The sequence below is a fragment of the Lytechinus variegatus genome, chromosome 1, assembly GCF_018143015.1.
Source record: "Lytechinus variegatus isolate NC3 chromosome 1, Lvar_3.0, whole genome shotgun sequence".
Taxonomy (NCBI): Eukaryota; Metazoa; Echinodermata; class Echinoidea; order Temnopleuroida; family Toxopneustidae; genus Lytechinus; species Lytechinus variegatus.
Window position 1 is genome coordinate 58,619,516 of NC_054740.1, and position 20,799 is coordinate 58,640,314.

Genomic DNA, 20,799 nt, shown 5'->3' on the forward strand with positions numbered 1-20,799 from the left:
AAATTTGCAACATGTCCTTTGTAAACAAAGAAAAACACACCAAATTGTCAAGAAATCAATGAATTCTTGGATACATTCATATCCAGAAAATCTTTCGAGCAAACATGCATTTTATATGTTGACTTTGCTGGCTTTCCATAGTTGCGATTGATCGGATCAATTGCAACTCCATGTAAGATGGGCCCCAGGTGGGTGTTTCACAAAGATGTTCATAAAATAAGAATGACTTGAAGACGGACTGAAAACCCTTTCTTACGTCATAATCACCAGGGAATATTTTGTGGTGAATATCACCACATGAAAAAAAGGATCACTGGTCGTTCTAAAATTTGTTCTTATCTTACGAACAGCTTTACGAAACGGCACCTGATTGGACTTTGATGTAAGGAAGGTCTATGTCCAAAAGCTAACAGAGGAATCCTAACTCCCAATTCCCTAACCCAGTGTCAATCCGAATGGATGCATCAAAGTCCAATATGGTTTACTTTCAGACATGCGCCGATTTATTTTTCATGGTTCCCCAAGTTATCATCTTCTCATCATAGGTCCAAAAAACAGGAAAGCTACCAAATAATGCAGCGATGACGACCTTCCAGATTTTTTTAAAATCCTATTTTGAGTAATATCTTTTTAGCAACAAAGAGCGAATTGGTCGCCGACCCAAAGGACTAAATGGTAGCAAAATGTATTCTGATAAATATTCCGTTTGCATGACACTGTGAAAGTAATTTAACGAGTTGGCCGCTTTAATACTGGGGCTGAAACGCAACCGGTTTCAAAGAGTCGGCCGCTGACTGCACTAAGTACGTGACGATGGAGAGTTCTTTTTTGACGAGTTCCCATTGCTCCTGATCGGCGGGGAGATCTTGAATGTTGTACATGGCATCGACAATGCTGGCGAATTTTTCGCCTGCGTAAGCGTTGGCACTGCTGGGTGCAAATACAACGTGTCTGGAAATAAAAAGAAACAGTGACAGTGTTGAAATACTAGTTTTCGTTGATTAAAACATTTTTTTCTCCAAACTTTGTTTTTTTCACCCATTCCATATGCGCGCGAATTATATTTATAATTAATTTCTCCCCGAAAGTGTATATAACCGTGGAAATTCGTCATTTCTCTTCATCCGTCTTTTATTTCGAGGGAGGAAAACTGGGATCTCCATGTTCTTAAAAATGCTTCCAAATTTCTACAGAACTCTCTGTTCAATAAACAGAAACAGTGAGGATATTCTGTTCAGACTAAGATCCTGTAATATTGGCTTAAATTCAGATCCAGATGAAGTATATCTATTTGAAAGAATCACCATCAAAATGTGACCTATGCAATATCCCTGAAACAATTGTCTACTACTTTGAACCAAAAACTTGAAAAGTGTGATCCGACTTTTTGTCAGGCGCTCGACTTTTCTAGAATGGAGAAGGGCAATGATACAATTATGTTTATGCAGGATCCGTTTGAAAATCAGTGAGTTGAAGAGGCTATATACCCACACTGGATAAATAAGAGTTATTGTGACTTACTTGGTTGTTGGTCTTCCAGTCAGACCCATAGGATCAATAAAGGCTCTCTCAAGGTACATCAACTGATCATTCACTCGACGTACTGCTAACAGACTAGTAAGGACAGGTAAAAGAAAAAAAAATATTGATGGGTGATGCGTGACCGATTTGACTGACGCTAATACTATTATGCATTGGGTATGCATAATGATAAAAACAATCCAATACACACTGGATTGACTAGTTCGTTCACAATATAAGTATAAGAATTAGAATTATCAGAATTATCAGATCTCCCTATATGACGCTATTGATCTTTGGGCCTTATAACATCGTCGGCTTCCCTCAAGCAGGGGCTTGGGGATTTTTAAAGATTTCTTTCTTTCTTTCAAATATTGAGAGAGGACGTCGTTGGATATCCAATGATACAAAAACTAATTCGAAATTTCAAGTAAAACTCGAATATTTGCAGCAAATGAACAGGGAAGAAATACCCCAAAAAAGAATTTTAAAAATTACTCACACAAGAAGTCCCTTCTTGTGTGAATCTGACATTATTCTTTTACCGGGTTTGTGCTTAAAGTCTTTACATTTTGTCAGCATTGTGTCTTAAATCTGAAGAAAACAAAAAATTATAGTCTTGACATTAGACCAGGGGCCGCGCACTAGACAGCTTAATAAGTAAAGTCTACTTACTCATCTTTATTGATATTCTCAAGCTGAGCGTTGAAATCTGTTGCGGCCGAGGTAAAGTTGCCCACTGCCGAAAGCATATAGGCTAATAAGATAGAGAGAGAGAGAGAAGGTGGAATAATAATGATGATAATGAACTCAGCAATTGTAACTATAAATAATAATACTAATAATAGTAATAGTAGTGATTATGATAACTATAATAATGTTGATAATTATAATAACTATAATAATGTTGAAAATAACAATAATAATGGTAATAGTAAGTATTATTATTGTCATAGGAAAAGGTATTAATGAAAATAATATATCAATAAAAGAGCAAGATACAGAATTCTTGTTTCATAACAGCATAAATTATTGGTATAATTTTGTTTAGTTTGCTTCCGTAAATCCTGAATACTGCTATCACTACTGAAGCATCAAGAGCTATATTGATAAAGGTAAAGGTCAAATACTCCTCAACAAAATTATGAAAACAATAATAAATCAATAAAAGAGCAAGACACAGAATTCTTGTTTCATAACAGCATAAATTATTGGTATAATTTTGTTTAGTTTGCTTCCGTAAATCCTGAATACTGCTATCACTACTGAAGCATCAAGAGCTATACTGATACTGGTATAGGTCAAATAAACAAAATTATCTGAACATCCAGAAGAATTGAACATCTACTTGTATGCATATATATATATACATAATGAAAAAAATCGAAAATCCAAACAACGCAAGCCCGAACTTCAAAGCTATCCCTAGCTGCGATTGATTTACTTGTTTTTTTTATTTTAAATGAACCATTTTGAATTGAATTGAATTAATCCTAATATATAATTTCGATCAAGAGCATTAGTACAGCCCTAACGCTCACTTAATTTTTTCAAAGAAATCAATGGAGATGTATATTGTGAAGGTTTAAATGTCGCGATACCTTGGGAGTGTTTCACAACAGTTTTCTCCGACATGCAGATCTGAAATTTTTCCTTGAATTTGATTGGCTGAGAGGCACTGTTACTATGGTAACTGTCGGATAAAACATGATTTGTCGGATAAAACGTCTGACAAGTCCTTCATGAAACACTCCCCTGAACAATAGCCATACAATAATTATTGTACCAAACAATTAAACAACTTGCAAACTTTAAAGTTTAAATTCTCAACTATCAGCTTTTAAGCAGCTGTTACCATGGTTACTGTATTATGATTATTTCTTATGTTTTCATTGTATCATTGCATAACACAATGTTCATGTTAAGTGAACGAAGTTTACTAATTCACAGCATTTGTATAATAATCCAATAACTCACTGAAATCGATGCCGTTTGCTTCCATCTGCTCACCGATGCTTCCTGTTTGGAGGCTGTCCCAGTATCCAGCCACTGTCTTAGCGTAATCTAACGGATCCATAGGAAGAATGACATTATCTGCGAGTTGTCTCATCATCTCGCCGTAGAGACGACCAGCCGCCAGGATGTACCTGAACTGCGAGTCGTAGTAATTGTCGACGAGTTCGAAGGTCTCGTAGACGGAGTGATAGCAGGGATACGATGCCACGGGTGTTTCTTCCTGCAACCAGAAACAATAATTTGATCGGTGGCATCGACAGTTATAGACCCCCAAGGCTAGTCTCTACGTGGCAGTTACTTTTGGACATTCGTTTCAGATCAGGGCCCGTTTCATAAAACAGTTTAAAGCTACTGAAATTCTCGATTTGACTGGTTGACAGTTAAACTTGTTATAGAAATTGTGCATGTGTTTTCATAACAAGTCTTTGTGAAACAGGACCCTGATGGTGATAGGTCATGTACCATTTTACACGGACGACTGCTATATAGGGCTTAATAATAATAATTATATATAAAAAATAACTTGGCGAAGCTAGTTACTTATCAGAAAATCAAAAGCATGAACATATTAAAGGATTCCAAACCTTTCATCATAACCTGAAAAGAGAAGATAAACGCTTCTAATTATTTCATAAAGCTGTTCGCAAGTTAAGAGCGACTTTAATGAACAACTGTTGATCCTTTCTTTCGAGCTAAGTAATCACCAATAAACATCTAATGGTGACTAACATTTACCACAAGATAGGGTCACCAGTCGTTCCTAAGGTCGCTCTTAACTTACGATCAGCTTTAAGAAACGGCCCCCTGGTAGTAAGAAATTGGTCAACTAATATCTCTCAAGAAATGTATACTCACACTATTGTATGTGTACGTGAAGTCCATTGCTGATATTCCAGCTATCTGTAAGAATGGTGCATAATCAGAGCCAGATCCAAGAGTACCAATACTAATAAAATAGATGAGAAACGGTTTTCAAAGTTATTCTCAAGATTATTGGCAAAATTGATCTTACTTTGGGAAATTACGGAATAATCTTCAGAACATTTTTTTTTCTAATATTTAAGATCTGATGTTGCTATCATAATATGACGAAAAAGCGTCCATTGCATACATATAGTCTGGAGAGGTGCAGGAGAACTGGTAATATGAATCTACCAGTTCACCCTCTTAAATTGTTTTGTACAGCAACAATCAACATCGCAGCATGAACTCGTAACTCATTTATACACACATTATTTTGGAAAACATCACAAACTGATCACTTTCGTACCAGTTGATCCACCATGGTTCGTCATCGTACTAGTGGACTCATGTTATGACTCACCTTGGTTTGCCATCCGTAGTTGACCCTTGTTCTTATCTCACCTTGGCTGTCGATTGGTGCCAGTTGGCCCAAGTTCTTAACTCAACTTTTTCGCCATTTGTACCAGTGGGACCAGTTGACTCTTGGTCTTAACTCACCTTGGTTCTCCATCGGTGCCAGTTGCCCCACGTTCTTTCCACAGATCATACATCGTTTTTGTGTCATCGTCGGGAGCAGGGATCTGAAAACAAAACAAACCAAAACAAACATGCAATAAGGATAGTAATGATGTTGACATCAATAATGTTGTAATACAGCATTGCCAATGCAAGAGACCCAAACAGTTACACAACACAATTCTACCAAAAAAAATACCCTTTGAGGACACTACGAATGGACGGACCTTTAAATGATTTTATTGTCCCATTACCAAAGAACCTATTATTACAATGGCAACGTAGAATATAATGGCCTATATTCTTACTCGGCCTTAATTAAAACTCTGGTCCAAAGACGTGGTGCCATTATGGATAGCGAATTGTGAACTGTACAGTTTCATTTGTCAGCTCATTTGACACTCAAATCATTCCTGACCATGATGAAAGTTTTAGAATAATCATGGAAATATTTCACTTTATCATATAAAACCGAATAAAGAGCCAATTAAAGACAGGGAAATATGTGTTCGTATGTTCATAAATATGCATGTCTTGAAGCAAAATCCACGACAGTTTTCCTGACATATAATTGTTTTTCTTTTTTAAGACGTGAATAATTCAAGGCAAAAAAGTCCCTTTGCATTTGGAAATCGGTCAAATGATATATGGCTCGAAAAACGAAGTTGGAAACAAAAGTAAATATAATGAACAAATTAATCAAGCTAGTACTACATTGGAGATCGTGATGTATGATTCGTGATATGTCTCGTGCCTACCTTCTTCATTGCTTCATAAATCAGTCTATTCAGATTCGGGGTGGAAGCTATATCAGGGACATACGTACCTAAGTTTAGGAAAGAAAATCATTACAAAATGACGAAAATGATGGTTATATTTAATTGTGTCAATGTGAAATACAAGTAATAAATCAAAGTCAAATTTTGTAAGAACATATATCTCTTAAAAAGACAATATGAAATAAGAAAATATTTAAATCAAAGATTGAAACAAACCGCTTCCCTTGGTCAGAGATAGGTAAATGCATTGCGGCTCAACAAAAATCAATAAACCTCCAACAAATAAACCAAGAATGATTCTTTGCATTTATTGACACAATACCTTAATAACGATGTAATTAAAATTATCAATCAAGCAATAATAAACTCTATCAATGGAAATTCTAAATGTAAGTTGGTTTGAAATTGTTTGAAAGTTACTTTATGCATAAATATCTTTTTCTTAAAAGTATTTATCTTTTACAATAAACATGGTGTATTCATTTATATGACAGCGACTGATATCTAGCCCCCCCCCAAAAAAAAAGACATCGTACTATTTGAACACCTGATAAAACAATAGTATTTTGTATTTTAAAAAATGATAACTCACCATCCATAGCAACATCAAGATTTAAATAAGCGACAGCTCTTATCCCCAAATTCTTAGCGAATTCCTGATGGGAAAAAAGCCCAAGAACGAAAATGTCGAATTAATGATTAATCAATTTTCCAGCGGGTCTTGCTTAAACATCCCATGGACTTGTCATTATCACCTATCTACGTTCTCACATGCCCAACACCTAGCTAGATTGTAGGCCAGGGATCTACCCCACGACCCCCCGTTCATGAACCACCACGACCGGTTAAATTCGGGGAAATATATTTCATTGAATAGGACAAAAAGAATAGTAGGAATGCATTGAGCATTGGCTACACTGTTAGAAAATTTATCCTGCAGCAGAGCCTCGAGAACACCTGTAATCTCACCTGGGGCCTGTTGCATAAAACTTTTTACCTGAGAAAACTCTGGTAAAAACTGGAAACTAAGGTTAGTCTGATTTCTGCCATTGACTTTAACACAGGGCAAAAACTCCGGTAAAAACAACCTGAGTTTTCTCAGGTAAAAAGTTTTATGCAACGGGCCCCAGATTGCGTAATCTTACAGGAAATTGATATTTGGTGTATGGTATCTTACAAATCTCCTTAAATAAAACACCCTTTTCCTCTCTTCTTTTCACCTGTTCTACTAAATTTCAGGAAAAAAAAATCACGTTTTATGAATTTACAGAATGATTGTGTTATTGCTTTCTGCAAAATCTTCCTTTTTTCTGTAAAATCACGTTTTTTCTAACAGTGTATAAATGCTAAGCAACACTATAGAAGATTGATGTTGATTAAATCAAGTATCTCTCATGTATAGCAAATGTTTAAATTGGCGACGTCATCATGTCTTTACTGGTTATGGAATCATGTAGACTTACCTCAACCCATTCTGTTGACCCAATCAAGCCTTGTTCTTCGGCACCCCAGCTACAGAACATGATGCTACGACGAGGTCTCCAGCCTACCGACAAAGCAACCATAAACTCTGCATCATCTCATTTTCAGAATGAGTTTATTCTCCCTTTCTCTACAGATGAACGAAAGGTCTCTAGGACACGACTGGTATGCATTGAATACGATACTGGATGGCTTTTTGCATCAAATAGAGGACATTCTCAATGTTTTATGTGAAACTAGACTTCATATTATACCCCTTTCATATTGCGAATTTTCACCGGCGAAGTTCGCCAGCGAAGGGGAAAGTGTCCAGTATGAAAGGTACACAGGAGAACTTCACCGGTGAAGTTCGCCGGCGAACTTCTCCACCTCTAGAGGTGGAGAACTTCGCCGGTGAAACAGCCAGTATGAAAGCAAACCGGAGAACTTCTCCTCTTTAATAACGTCAGAGGTCAATTTTTTCTCTCCCAAAGACCCCTGTACCGAGATTCCGCGCGCGATAAGTTGCAAGCTCAGCTGAATGCTATGGCCAAGTATATACCCTCGAAAATATTTTTTTTTTACTAACAATATTTATTTAAAAGCACTTTTTACATGTATAAAATGCGCTAAAATATAAAAACAAGGTGATATTGTTTGTTTTTCTCGTAATACTTCCAAAATATGTTGTAATTAATTTTTTGATACCTTTTTGTAAAAGGTAAGAAGTAATGTTTACAATTTTCTTTCGTTTTGTTCTGCAATCGCCCGTTGACTTTCGCCGGGGAAGAAATGTCAGTGCGAAAGGGTACATTTTTTTTTCGCCGGTGAAGTGAGGAATGCGAGGCGGAGAAGTTCGCCGGTGAAAAATGTAAAGGGCAATATGAAAGGGGTATCACTCCAGTGTAATATTTGATAATAAAAGTATACCCAGCTAATAGACTCTGAACTTTGATGGCTAACATTGGTTTACATAAAAATAAAATCCTGGGTGTAAGATGATTGTGTATTGCATTCATCCATAAAAATACGGGGGTGGTAGTATTGGGGTCATGGGGGTTGCTGGACTATTTTTGATTTTTCATTTTAAGTAGTAAGAAAAAAAGAGGAAAAGAAAAAAAAAAGGAAATGTAAGAAATAAGATGATGATAATAATTATTAGTATTATTGTTATATTTGTTATCATTACTATCATTATTGTTAATTATGAAAATTGTAAGAATTATTTATCATGATTCATATTAATCATTATCACAGATTATTATATCATTATTATTATTCAATGTTATTTTCATTGATTATTAGTGTTATTAAAATACCATGCTTCCCTGACCAGTGATATAGTTACCTTCTTCTACGAGTACACTCATGGCCCTGCTGATCTCAAGCATGGCAGTTGTACCGCTACCAGCATCAATGGCACCAAAACCCCATGCATCACGATGGTTACCAATCAATACATAACGATCTGGAAAAATGAGAGATTGTTTTATCAATGACAAAAGCGATTCGATGAATAAAAGGAACTTATATAGTTATGTGTAAGTTATATAGTTTCCCTCCGTCCCTCTGCTCATCACCAAAAGGAGCAGCAGCAGCAGTAGTTCTAAAAGAAGTAGCTCGAGTAGTAGTAGTTCTGGTAGTAGTAGAAGTAGTAGTAGCAGTAGTATTAGTAGTTGAAGATCTAGTAGTAGTAGTTCTAGTACCAACAGTAGTAGTAGCAGCAGTAGCATCAGCAGTAGTAGAAGTAGAAGAAGTAGTAGACACGTAATCTTAGTATAAGAGTTCTAGTAGTAGTAGTAGCAGTAGCAGTAGTAGTACTAGCAGTAATAGTAGAAAGAGAACTAATTGTGGTGACAGAGGCGGAGATAATAGAATAGTTGGTAGTGATAGTAAGTGGTAGAAGTCATGGTAGTAGTAGTATTAGCAGCAGCAGTAGTAGTAGTAGAAGTAGTAGTAGAAGGAGTAGAAGTATTAGTAGTAGTAGATAAGTAGTCGTAGTATTAGAGTTCTAGTAGTAGTAGCAGTAATAGTAGTAGTAGACAAGTAGTCGTAGTATTAGAGTTCTAGTAGTAGTAGCAGTAATAGTAAGAGTAGGAGGAGAAGTAATACTGGTTATGACCAGTGACGGTTGTGGTGACGGAGATAATAGAAGAGTTGGTAGTAAGAAGTACAAGTCATGGTACTACAAGTAGTAGTAGTAGTAGTAGTAGTAGTAGTAGGTAGTAGTATTAGTATTAGTAGCAGTAGTAGTAGTAGTATTAGAAAAAGTAGTAGTAGTAGTAGTAGTAGTAGTAGTAGTAGTAGTAGTAGTAGTAGTAGTGGTGGTAGTAGTAGTAGTAGTAATAATAGTAGTAGTAGTGGTGGTAGTAGTAGTAGTAGTAGTAGTAGTAGTAATAGTAGTAGTAGGAGCAGCAGTAGTGGTGGTAGTAGTAGTAGTAGAAGAAGCAGCAGTAGTAGTGGTAGTAGTAGTAGTAGCAGCAGCAGCAGTAGTAGTAGTAGTAATAGGCCTAGTAGTTGTAGTAGTAATAGTAGTTGTAGTAGTAGTAGTAATAGTAGTAGTAGTAGTAATAGTAGTAGTAGTAGTAGTAGTAGTAGTAGTAGTAGTAGTAGTAGTAGTAGTAGTAGTAGTAGTAGTAGTAGTAGTAGTAGTAGTAGTAGTAGTAGTAGTAGTAGTAGTAGTAGTAGGTAGTGTTTGTGGTAGTGGTGGAAGGAGTACTCTACACTCGCGTTACCCGTTTTAATAATGAGAGATAGGATTACATTGAATCGTTCTAAAGTCAATATGAAAAAGTAGTAGTTCAGTTCGAATTTTTATTCGCCCTTTAATTAGTTGATTTTTGAAAGTAAAAACAAAACGCTTAAAATATTCGTTTTCAGGCCAATGTATCTACTTAAATTTAAGCATTTCAAGTCTGCATCATATATCTTATGATATACATATCGTAGGTATTCACGTTTTCAATAGGATTGTTAAAGTCAATATACCAAAAACGTTTTAGGTCGTGCTTCGCGATTGGTATATTATAGTTGAATGTATCTCCTTCACTGTCAGAAAATAATGCTTAAAATGCACCGTTTTCAGGTCAGCACATCAACAAATTTTATTTCCCGCTTCGTGCTCTAAATATATGTTTATTCATATGGTAATCATGCAAATGGTAATCGAAACTTTCGGGTAAGCACATTAAAAAATAAATTACTTTGTGAGTGCATTATTTCATCAGTGTTACCACGCTTATGAATTCATACACTGCTTAAAATGTTCCATTTTCAGGTCAGCATAATAATATGCATATCAACACTTTATGCTTGCTCGCAAATCAGTAAATCAAAATAGCCCGATACGCGTCCCAAAATCTGCTGTCCTAACTGGTAGTAGTAGCAGCGGCAGCAATAGCAGTAGCAGAAACAGCAGCAGGAGCAGCAGTTCGGTATGTCCTAGAGTCCCGCTAACAGTACACGATCCGTTTGCTATCCGATTTTGGAATCAGGGAGAAAAATAGCCTTGCTCTCTCCCATCCAATATGGCTTCCCTCTTTTGACATGTTTGAGTGAACTAAGTGGGCAATGTTTTCTTACCTGGTTCAACGCTTCCTCTGATCACTCCAATCACATCCCATCCATATGCCATCTGGTTTTCGGTGTAGATACTCATTTCCACCTCCCTTCAAAGTATTGAATTTCACCAAAATTTTAAAAGATAAAGAAAGTGTGCATCTGATTCCAACTTGGTGGAATTATAGTTTGACTTGCAAATGAGAACGCTTTAAAAATTGTTTCTCAAACAGGATGGATCCTCGATTTGCTCGCGGTCACCAGAGGCGTCGATCCTGGGGGGCAGGGGGGCAATCGCCCCACCAATGAAAATATTGAGGGGGGGGGCAAAACGATATGTTTGCCCCCCTCAATATTTTCATTAGTTCCGGATGTACAAAAATAAAATAAGATTGTAATGTTCAGCAAGCGAAATTGAAATACACAAATCGTACTTTATTTTAAATCGTGCTTAAAATACTTTTCATGATTAAATAGGTGAAAATGTCCCGTTTTCAGTTGTAAACCTCAAAGGAACTCTCACTTCGATTTTCAATAATCTTTTGTTGGATAAATATCTTCTTTTTTTTAAATCAAAAACGTCCATTAAACTGTCATTGTTTTCAGATCGAAATAACAAAGTTTTCAGCTCGCGCTTTGCGCACGCATCTATTGTTCATGTAGATACCAATCTTAATCATTGCTACCAAAATGCTTACAATATCAAGCTTTCAGATCAGAATATAAAGAAATTTCAGCTTACTCTAGGAACTCGCATTATCTGTTTAGTGAAATATGTATCCTCCTCATGAATTACTACAAACAGTCCTAAACATGTACACTTTTTCCTGTTTTAAGGTCAGTATACTGACGTAAGATACTTGTCTGTATCTCATGAGTCATATTTATATATGCCTCTGTGTGTATGTGTGTGTGTGTGTGTGTGTGTGTGTGTGTGTGTGTGTGTGTGGGGGGGGGGTGTTTTGTACGATCGAGCGCCTTTGGAACATTGATTCATGATTTTGCCGCCCAAATCTGAAAAAATGGATCGACGCCTCTGGCGGTCACACTTTATGCCTCCCCCATTGCGAATGAGATCAATAATATGTTACACAACTAACTTCTGAAATTTAAAAAAAAATCTTCTGACTTCATAACCTCCAAAATCTAGTCTAGATTTAATCTAAAATATATCCATTCCAATATGCATACATCATCCATGTATGATTCGATCGAAGATATTGTATATGAGGAATTGATCAGTTGGCCTGAAATTCACGATCGGCTTCACTTGAATACCATTCATGCCCTATTTCATGAAGTAGGTCAAATATTTTCTAAATTATGATGGCAATTAAAATACTGACATTGATTAAGATATCAGTACACGTAAGTCATAGACGTCTATTTTGTTGAAAAAAGTCAGTAACCATAAGTTGTTGACATTACTGGAATATTAGTTTGTCAGAAAAGCATCGTGGTACACCGTGTTTTGAAATAAACATTTTGAATTTGACGAACCACGCTTTTTATTGAAATTTTTCACCTGTGCGAATGTTAGAATCCAACATTTTTTTTTAATTTATCCATCGACAAAATAAGTAGCCACAAGTAGCCATGTTTCAACTTACATTTGTTCGTATTCATCTCTAAATCCTGGGCCATATCTGTAGGTCAAGTCTAGACCACCTTCCCAGTCCTCTCCTACGGGCACTCCATCCATATTCCTGAAGAAAGACATGATACAAAGACGCGACTGATATCGTTATTATTTTTTTTAATAAACACTTGCCTACGATTATCACATTATAGATAATTATAGTGGAACAGCACTATTGGATATGTAAATTCAGGACATAATCATTGCCGGAACGATTGATCCAATCAAGAAATTGACGAGAGATATCCTGAAGGTTGGTTTTGTGTGTAGGGGATTCATAATTGTGATATGCACTATACAAGAACTATTTTTATTATTAATATTAGGGGATGTGTGTGTTTATAATAGATCTGACAACGGACAGCAAGCGAGTATGCATGTCTCCTTTATGTCTTAGTAATGTTATAAAAAATATGAAAACGGGATACTACAGCCTTTGAGCATGCGCAGGAGTGTTCTTCGGAATCAGGTTGGCGATTCCTTCACATCTGCCAGTCCGTCGGGATATTGTCACAAAGCTTCCCGCGTTGATAGCAATCTTTCGGCACCACAATACGTTCAAAACGTTGTTTGAGTCCTGGGTGTCGTTTCATAAAGCTGTTCGTAAGAGCGACTATAGGATCGACTGGTGATCCTTTCTTACGCGCTAAACCATCGCCAATATACCATTTACCACAAGAAAGGATTATCAATCGTTCTTAACTTATGAACAGCTTTATGAAACACCTACAAGGAACAATACTCACTCAAGCAATATTTTGGCATCGTCGTATCCAATGGGATGGATTGGGATGGTGGGGAGCATGGTGGACTTCTCGATAGGTAAACGATAGGCACTGTCTGTCGGATAAAGGAAATCACAAACCACTATGAGCCAATATGGAGGTAAATGCGACTCCATCCACACAACATATCCCCAAAGCGCAAACTCATCAGTCACATATTCGCCCACACACATGCCTCGACATCGCACACCCACACCACACCACATTCATGTCGCTTAAAAATATATCATGATCAGACATCGCACATTAACAACATATGTCTGCCTTTCCCAAACCAAATAATCAGACCTCGCACACCACATGTCTGCATCTCCCAAATCTATGAGTATCAAACATCACCCATCCACACCACATTTCTGCATCTCCAAACCAAACCCATAATAGTCAGACGTCGCACATCCACACAACACGTCTGCTTCTACCAAACCTATGAGAATCATACATCACACACCCACGCCACATGTCTGCTTCTACCAAACCTATGAGAATCATATATCAAACACCCACACCACATGACTGCCTCTACCAAACCCATGAGAATCAAATATCAAACACCCACGCCACATGACTGCCTCTATATATTACCAAACCTATGAGAATCATATATCAAACACCCACACCACATGACTGCCTCTACCAAACCCATGAGAATCATATATCACACACCCACGCCACATGACTGCCTCTATATACTACCAAACCTATGAGAATCATATATCAAACACCCACACCACATGACTGCTTCTACCAAACCTATGAGAATCATATATCAAACACCCACACCACATGACTGCCATTACCGAACCCATGAGAATCATATATCAAGCACCCACGCCACATGACTGCCTCTATATACTACCAAACCTATGAGAATCATATATCAAACACCCACACCACATGACTGCCTCGACCAAACCCATGAAAATCATATATCAAACACCCACGCCACATGTCTGCTTCTACCAAACCCATGAGAATCATATATCAAACACCCACACCACATAACTGCCTCTATATACTACCAAACCCATGAGAATCATTTATCAAACACCCTCACAACATGATTGCCTCTAGCTACCAAACATATGAGAATCATATATCAAACACCCACACCACATGACTGCTTCTAGCTACCAAACCTATGAGAATCATATATCAAACACCCACACCACATGACTGCTTCTAGCTACCAAACCTATGAGAATCATATATCAAACACCCACACCACATGACTGCTTCTAGCTACCAAACCTATGAGAATCATATATCAAACACCCACACCACATGACTGCCTCTACCAAACCTATGAGAATCATATATATAACACCCACACCACATAACTGCCTCTATATACTACCAAACCCATGAGAATCATTTATCAAACACCCTCACAACATGATTGCCTCTAGCTACCAAACATGAGAATCATATATCGAACACCCACACCACATGACTGCCTCTATCAAACCTATAAGATATTATATCAAACACCCACACCACATGACTACTTCTAGCTACCAAACCCATGAGAATCATATATCACACACCCACACCACACATCTGCCTCTCCCGAAAATTGATAAGATATTACACATACACCCCCACACACGCCCACACCCATACATACACGCCCACATTCACACACACCCAATACCTCCCTAACCTACTGAATTTTACACGTACACATAAACGCATCCACATAAACGTATACTCACTTCTAAACGCACACAGATCTCACACCCACTTTTCCTCCTCCCAACACTCACATAACCATAATCTAAGCGAAACGTACGTACCTATAGCAGGATAGCTTTGGGTTAGAGGGTCACCGTTACCATCTAAGCAGCTACCCCTCTGTGTTCCAGTTCCAGGTAGGTATAAGCCATCAGGATAGGTTTCAGCACCCTCAACGGCATAATCCTTGGGGTCGGAATACAGGATCAAACCTGCTGCTCCAAACTGTGCAGCGAACTTAGCCTGGATGGAATTTATTTAGAAAGCAATCGTATTTTGTGTGTGATGATTAACAACAATAGATGTATATACACAAATGTATCAAATCACTATTCATGATTATATACAGTTGTGCTAAAAAAATTGGTGAACCCCACCACAAAATGCATTAATTAATGAATTAATCAATCAATTAATTCATTCATGCCGAGTGTTGAAGGTAAACAGCACTAAAAATGTTCGGCGAGATCAGAGAAAAAAAATTATATTGAATGTAATACATTATCACCTGACTTTACAACTAAATATCTAAAACATTTGGCAGAACCTGACTACTTTAAATATTGAGTACCACTGTGTACAATCTTGAGATAATCCATGTTTTAATTGTGTGTGTGTGTGTGTGTGGGGGGGGGCTCATTTATCTAACAGCAGACATGATTACCAAAAGAGAGGGCGCATAATTTTCTCACTCCAAAAACCGGAGCCTGATGCAATGACTGATATCTGATCATCATATTCACCAGTAATGACTATAAGAACTCGAGTAATTCAACTACATGTACGTATGGCAAACTGTGACACAAATCTTTACCGACACCGATTTAACTTTATGCTCATTATGATAACCGATCATTCATAATTGATTACTGTTTGGGATTGATGACTCAAATAGTTTTCTCAACCATTAAACATTTAGAAAGGATAAAGTAAACTTAAGGAATATACAATGTAAGAAAAAATATTGACCTTTTCAGCTTGCCATAATTTTTGCTGATAAATAAACCATTGCCTAAAATAAATTTGACTTTAGAATACCGGCATATGATGATTTCTACCATAAAACGAAATGATACTTCTATCAATATTTTGTTTATAGTTTAACATGGTAGCATACTACTACGTGTGTTGATGCCCAAGCAAATGTGTGTAATATACCAAATAATTTATATTGGATTACATGCATTGAACATGTTGAAATGCCTACTATTGTTGGGGGAGTTTGAAATGAAAGCTTTCAATATTCCTTATGGAGGATAATCTTGCAACCTTGCAGAAGAGTGAGAAAATAAAACCTCTCGTTGATTGATAACTACTCCACAGCCATTCCATCGTGACTCGAGTGACATTCACACAAAATTTCAACTTCTTAAGATTAATTACTTGAAAATTGTATATTGCAGACTTGTGGTAGTTGGAGTACATAAAAACTAGCACGAGTATCTCTTAAATGTAGAGAAATGATGATACGATATATTTCCGGAGAGGGTAAAAACATATATACACCATATAACTACCATTTAGAGCAATTGTTATTAACGACATTTGCATTAAGATATGGTGATTATGAATACATGATTTATGACTAAATGTATGAATACATGAAGGAACAAATAAATATGCCTAAGGACATCAAACAATGAATTTATAAATGAGATAACAAGAATGCACAAATGAATACATCAAACAGATGATAACAAAATTGCTTTAAATCGGATAATCCATGTAATCAGGATCGTACACTGCAAAAACTCCGGTGTTCATTTAACACCAGCCCGGAATCTCTGCATGTCCACACCAGAGGTGTATTGAAACAACACCAGTTTGGAATCAAACCGATGCTCTTTTAATACTAATTGCTGTTGTATAAACACCTATCTGGTGTGAGAACAAAACGAAACTGGTGTTGTTTAACACTTCTCTGGTGTGGACATATAGAGATTCTAGGCTGGTGTTAAATCAACAACCGGAGTTTTTGCACTGTATTAAATTGAACTTACCTTGTCTCCTCTGTATAATTTCCCATATCTTGCAATAGCGATCTTGCCAGTAAGGTTGATGGGAGGATCAAGGTCTTGCAGAAATTCAAAGTCTGCGAGTCTAGCATAATTCACATACACAAGATCGCCCTGAAACCGATATAAAAATACACTAAACATAGAAATAAGGATAAATATTAAAGATAATAAGGATTAAAATAATGGCATTCTTTGTTCTAATTTCATTGACGATGTCTGAAATAGTTTCGTTTCTTTCATGCTCTATACATGTATGTATACTCCAACGACGGAGTGATTTTTTTCAATATGTTTCCAGAACTGCTTGAATTTAATAAAACATTGAACCGAATTGAATTGAAAGTCTTATGGTATATAATGGGGAACTTTATTATTGTTATAATGTCATCGTCATTATTATTATCATTGTAATTATAATTAATATAATTATTATTAGTATCATCATCACCACCACCACCACCACCACCACCACTACCACCACCACCACCATCATCATCATCATCGTCATCATCTTCATCATCATCATCACCATAATCATGATCATTACCGTCACCATCACTATCGTCATCATTGCCATTACCACCACCACCACCATCACCACCACCACCACAACCATCATCATCACCACCATCATAATTTCATAATCATCATTATTCTCCTCATCACCATGACAACGTAACCATACCGAGTGTACGCCCGAGGCAGAATAAGCGTTGAAGGGAGGTAGAATAAGGTCCTCTTTTTCCCGGGATAGATCGTCTAGTGGAGCCTCTTTTAACTGACTCTCGAAGATCACATCGCTCCCGTTCAAGACTCGGATCTGTATGGGATGACGAGTTGTAGATATGTATTTATTCCATGAGTACAGATCTTAATATACATGAACGTATATAGCTGAATCCATATCTATGAATTCATATAAAAAAGGACTGGAAAAAGTACAGAAAATGTAATGCTGTTGTGAAGAAATTTTGAATTTTATAAAGACACTTTAGGGAATTAGCAAATGAATGAATTAGTACATGTATGTTTAAATGAATAAAATAGTTAAACTGAATCATAAAAACTCAATTCAAATTAAAGAACGAGAATGAATGAATAAGAAATAAATAAATGGATGGATGAATAAATAAAATTGATGAATCAATAAAACAACAATTGGTAGCCAGATAAATTTCAACACTGCTATATTGAATCGATATACAAATAATGAATCGATATACAAATTAATCAAAACTGAATCCAAGAATGAATAAAACTGAGGATCATCACTGATTTATCCTAACCTAATAATAAAAGACACCTTTTTTTATTATTTTAAAGTTTGCATCTCCTCTTTTGTTCAGTATAATAGTTTTCAGTCCACGTACGATTGAGAAAAACAACTTTAAAAAGTCTCTTAGATTTGGAAGAAAAGACATACCACGTTGTCTTCTCCCTCTACCGTTGATGGAAATGAGAGTAAGACGTTGTAAGCGTATATATTCGCTTCAAATCCATAGCTTGTCCAATTAGCCAGGATGTCATCAGCTAGTTTCTTGTTCTGTGGCGTTCCTGCAACGTGGGGGTCTCGTGTCAGTGCCCTTTTGTATAAAACAGATAGGTAAAAAAAAACATGAAAAGAGACATTGTCGAATTCAGGAACTTGAAGGGGGAGGGAGAAGGAGAGATAAAGTTAGGATGCGGGGTACAATAATTACACAAAACAAACCGCGGTGTTAGATAATTGGGTATTTTCGCAATCACTACGTAGACGCCTTCTATAACGCAGAATCCTTTTGTCAAAATCCCTAAAAGTACAAAACAGCAGTGTCATCCTTGACTCTAGACAAAGGACATATTTGCATTTTTTTCGTCCGGTCCGAATCCTCGGACGATCTGCTGTCCCGGTCCACCAACTTTCGACTAAAACCTCCCAGCTGTCCACGGTGTTTTGAATTGTATTTTCAAAGGAATTGGTGCGTTGTAGAACGCGTCTGCGTTGTGATTGCAAAATGATGCCAATTAAAGTAGTTTGAGTAAACACTGATTGCATCATGTGATCGTCTGTAAAGGTTAATTGTCACCTTAGATCTAGAGTAGATGTGGAACACTTACATTGATTGAACTCTGTGAAACCATGATAGATTTAAGCTGAAAAGCAATTATACCGAAGATCACCGACATGAATAAGCACAGAGAGGTGGGACATTGTACTGAAATTGTTTGGAAAAAAACACACGACATCGGGCTGGGAATTCATACTTGGTTTTGCTGATTGCTTAGCATAAAAGAAATTCTTTCAGAATCCTTTGGCACATATTTTTTTTATTTCACGAAGACCCCCCATATACATACAATTGGATGGTCATTTGATTGGATTCTCTACACACCCATTTTGAAAAGATTACCACAAGTACCATTTATCTTTAACACCAGCCCGTCAGCTATATATCCATGCAGTAAATCAAAAGGGAAACGTTGAAACATCGGTTTGTGTAGCTTATGAGCTCACACACGTTCAACATGTTTAAACAACACTAGTCAGTGTTAAACAACTCCTGACTGGTTATAAACTGGTGTTTTAACAGCGACAGAGGGAATGAAAAAAGGGACGATAATGTCGAGTTCAGTTTATTATTCCATCTCTAAAAACAAGGAGTATAAATATGTATGTACAGATATATAATCTTAATGATAATAATAGGAAATTATATTGCGCCAACTCTCGAGAAATAATCTATTTAGAGTTGCCTTGTTATTACCATTGCCCCAATTTTAGCTCAAGCAGCCTTCCAGCGCTCAGTGCATTTTCAAGGTAGTGATCATGCTGGGTACCAATATTTTGAATATTGCGATCACTAATGCTAGGGAGATCCTCAAATTGGCAATGCGGCAAAGATGTGTGATGTCACTTGTGAACAACTCTCCCCATTACTTCAATTGTCTCTTCTATCACATCTATCCGTAGATTATGTGTTCTTTCTAATACAGAATTTTAAAGAATACATCATGGATAAAGACTTTGTATCACCATAAGAAAAAGCAAAAAGAGACATTTTAGGGGTATTTTATAGTCCATTAAAGGGAAAGTTGTTCACATGTGACATCACACATCCTTCTCGCATTGCTAATTGGAGGATCTCCATAGCATTAGTGATTGCAATATTCAAATGCTCATAACTTTCTCATTATCTGTCCGATTTTTCTCAAACTTTCTTTGTTCTTATTCTTTTATTTTTCTGTTTCGACACGACCCTACTTGTTCCAAAGGTTTCATTCCCCTTTAAGAAGGGCAACAAGAGTACTTGACAATTCATTTCAAGTTTGATAATGGGAGATGCACAATGATAGAGACACCACATTATGTGTTTCATGCCTAATTACAACAATAATGCATTCTTAATTTCATTCATTTTTTATCATTATCAAATGGGCTCAAATGAATTCACTGTACCTTTTTGAAAGAAAAAATATCAATTTTCACAAGTAATGTTCGCTTTCGCAAAGTGTGATACACTTGTGGTTTGCTCTTCATTGTTCAGCTAATTGTACTTATACATCATTCATATTATTAAAACATTAACCATTAAAACAATCATTTTTTATGGTTAGTACCCTTCTGCACATGCTCAAGTTTATGATTTGATGAGCCTGGATTGGTCAGGGAAATGCTCAAATCCTCGAGGGTAAAGTGCCGGGGTTAACGTGTTAAAGAAAATGCAGAAATACAGCAGTGTTGCAAACTTCGAATTGCACCACTTGAAATGCACCTGAAATGCACCACTTTTGCGTAACAGGGTGTGTATTCAAAACCGCTGAAGCGAGAC

At 36.7% G+C, this 20,799-nt stretch overlaps 1 protein-coding gene across 2 annotated transcripts in view; it reads right to left on the reverse strand.

The window, feature by feature from the left end:
* Positions 1-521: 521 nt before the first annotated feature.
* LOC121418290 (N-acetylated-alpha-linked acidic dipeptidase 2-like) overlaps positions 522-20,799 on the reverse strand; it is a 31,145-nt gene continuing 10,867 nt past the window's right edge. For both annotated transcript variants that reach the window (XM_041612074.1, XM_041612082.1), the window contains exons 3-19: positions 18,414-18,573; positions 17,676-17,810; positions 16,973-17,101; positions 15,035-15,215; positions 13,200-13,293; positions 12,425-12,520; positions 10,839-10,924; positions 8,605-8,724; positions 7,259-7,341; positions 6,388-6,451; positions 5,775-5,842; positions 4,999-5,081; positions 4,393-4,483; positions 3,499-3,757; positions 2,197-2,278; positions 1,522-1,614; positions 522-951 (exon numbers count right to left, since the gene is read on the reverse strand). In XM_041612074.1, the coding sequence (XP_041468008.1) occupies positions 747-951; positions 1,522-1,614; positions 2,197-2,278; positions 3,499-3,757; positions 4,393-4,483; positions 4,999-5,081; positions 5,775-5,842; positions 6,388-6,451; positions 7,259-7,341; positions 8,605-8,724; positions 10,839-10,924; positions 12,425-12,520; positions 13,200-13,293; positions 15,035-15,215; positions 16,973-17,101; positions 17,676-17,810; positions 18,414-18,573 (2,029 nt within the window). In that variant the 3' untranslated portion in view covers positions 522-746. The remainder of the gene's footprint in view (positions 952-1,521; positions 1,615-2,196; positions 2,279-3,498; positions 3,758-4,392; positions 4,484-4,998; positions 5,082-5,774; positions 5,843-6,387; positions 6,452-7,258; positions 7,342-8,604; positions 8,725-10,838; positions 10,925-12,424; positions 12,521-13,199; positions 13,294-15,034; positions 15,216-16,972; positions 17,102-17,675; positions 17,811-18,413; positions 18,574-20,799) is intronic.